Source organism: Penaeus monodon, chromosome 21, assembly GCF_015228065.2.
Source record: "Penaeus monodon isolate SGIC_2016 chromosome 21, NSTDA_Pmon_1, whole genome shotgun sequence".
NCBI classification, from domain to species: Eukaryota; Metazoa; Arthropoda; class Malacostraca; order Decapoda; family Penaeidae; genus Penaeus; species Penaeus monodon.
Window position 1 is genome coordinate 23,571,228 of NC_051406.1, and position 2,187 is coordinate 23,573,414.

General features: G+C 56.8%; 1 protein-coding gene across 1 annotated transcript in view; it reads right to left on the minus strand.

Moving 5' to 3' along the window:
* Nucleotides 1–2,187, minus strand: part of LOC119586365 (protein bark beetle-like) — a gene marked incomplete in the record, with an annotated part of 82,897 nt that overhangs the window by 21,079 nt on the left and 59,631 nt on the right. Inside the window, 2 exon segments of the mRNA XM_037935077.1 lie at nucleotides 52–215; nucleotides 612–2,143. Of these exon segments, the coding sequence (XP_037791005.1) occupies nucleotides 52–215; nucleotides 612–2,143 (1,696 nt within the window).

The window sequence follows — 2,187 nt, forward strand, 5'->3', positions numbered from 1 at the left end:
CTGCCTTTACAATAATGAATCCAAAAACTGAAAGATAATTATATTACTCACCTGAGCAGAATCCTAGCATCCTGTCCCTCTGGCGGCATGGAACCGTACTCGATGAACCAGTCCTCGGGGTTCAAGACGTACCCCATCTGCTGGCACGCCACGGCCGCCATCTCCTCCTTCCAGCCGTGGTTGCACACCGTGCCCCACTCCGTGCCGATGTACACCTGTAGAGTGGTACGCCGCACGGTTATTTGCGTAGATTTGACTACATTATAGGCGTGTATGCCTATTCGTGCTCTTGTTGTAAGGTAATTGACCTAGTGTCTAGTGTCCTTATTGATTCATGAATTAATTTTGTTTTTCTTGATGGTTACGAAAAATAATGGGGTGGGGAAAATCTGCTTCAGATTTTCTCCAGGCTGTTATAGAGATTGTTATTTAGTGGCTGTTTTATATTACAAGATTTTCGTAGACAAATAATTCGTGCTTTAGATTGTATAAATAAGGATGTAACTATTTCTAATAAACACTCTTGACGCACTTCGTATATCTATCCATCATGCACCCGATTCACTCAGACTAAAGAAATGAGACCCCCCCCCCCCACGCACGACCCTTACCATCAGGCGGCCCTCCATTTCGTCTCTTCCGCCAACCAGCTTGACGGGGACGGCCGGCCCCTCCGTAAAGTTGGCTGCCATGGCGTCCGCGGTCATGTTCAGAGCATCCGTTGTGTTCAGCGCCAGCAGCTCGTCCTCCTTCATCAGGAGTGCCCTTGCTGCCTCATGCTCCTTCGCTGTCGTGCCCTTGAGCGTAAAGCGAACGGCCTCTGCGCCGGATCCCTCCGTCCTCAGGAGGCCGGCGACCATCATGCCCATGCCCTCCGCGAACTCCAGAGTCGACCCGAAGGCGATGGTGAGCGTGCCCGTGTCGTGGACGTAGATGTCGCGCGTAACGGTGTAGACGCCGTCGTGTAGCGTGATTTCGCCGTTGACTTCGCCGCCGATGACACGGCTGTCCGACGGGTCGAAGAACTCCGGCTCGCTCACCTGGCCCGGCTCCGTGACGGGCGTGTCCACGTTGGTGCTGCTGAGGAGGAACGGGTGAAACAGCACGAGGGCCAGGTTGTAGCGGTCGCGCCGGTCCAGGATGCGCTCGAAGATGTCCGTCTCCCGCTTGCTGCCCAGCCAGTTGAAGGTGGCGTTGATGGGCGTGCTCTGGTCCCGGGCGTGCGAACTGATCTCGTAGCGCGAGCCAGGGTTGTCGATTAGGTTGCGGTACAGGACGACGTTCGACGAGCCCACGCACACCACGCCGGCCGAGCGGCTGCGGGACTGAATGTTGCTGTATAGTTCCTGAACAACGTTGTCTTTGATGGCGTTCCTCTGGACGATGAGGCTCTGGTCGAGGCCCCGCAGCGTGAGGCCCAGTCGCAGCACAAACCAGCCCGTGTTGTATTTGATGTTGTTCCTCCTGATCAGGCCCGTGAAGGGCAGCAGCAGCAGCTCCACCTTATCCTCATTGTAGACCATAAGAGTTCCGCGGTCGTTTTCATTCATTTCGTTGTACTCGATCGTGAGGTTCATGTTGACGGCCGGGGAGATCTTGATGGCCAGGCGGTGGTTCCTGTTGAAGAGGTTCTGGCCGATCTGGACGGTGCGGAGCTCCCCGTCCTTCAGCCAGCAGGACTCGACCTCGAGCGCCGCCGCCTGTCCCTCCGAGAAGTGATTCCCGCTGATGTTGACGAAGGCCTCCCTGCAGAAGTTCCCGACTCGGACGCCCACGTCGACGTTGCCCTCGATGGCCGAATAAGCCACAGCCGTCTCCTGGCGGATCTGCGTGTCCAGGCCACTCTCGTTGAACCAGACGGCAACGCCGCGCAGGTCGTTGTTGGCGATGCGGCTCCACGACACGTTCTGCAGGCCGCCCTCGTACGTGATGTTGACGCCGTCGCCCACGTTCTGGTCCACGGTCGAGTACGTCACGTTGACGTCGCCGGCGCCGCCACGAACGTTGAGGCCGGAGCCGAAGAAGTTGCGGGTCAGGTTCGAGTGGTGCACGTGCACGAGGCTGCGCATGTTCTCCACGGCGACGCCATGGCCGCTGTTGTTGGCCACGAACGAGTTCTGGATGCTCAAGTCGAACATTTTATCTGCAAATGAAAAGTGAAATTGTTGACAACAGGAGGAACGCCTT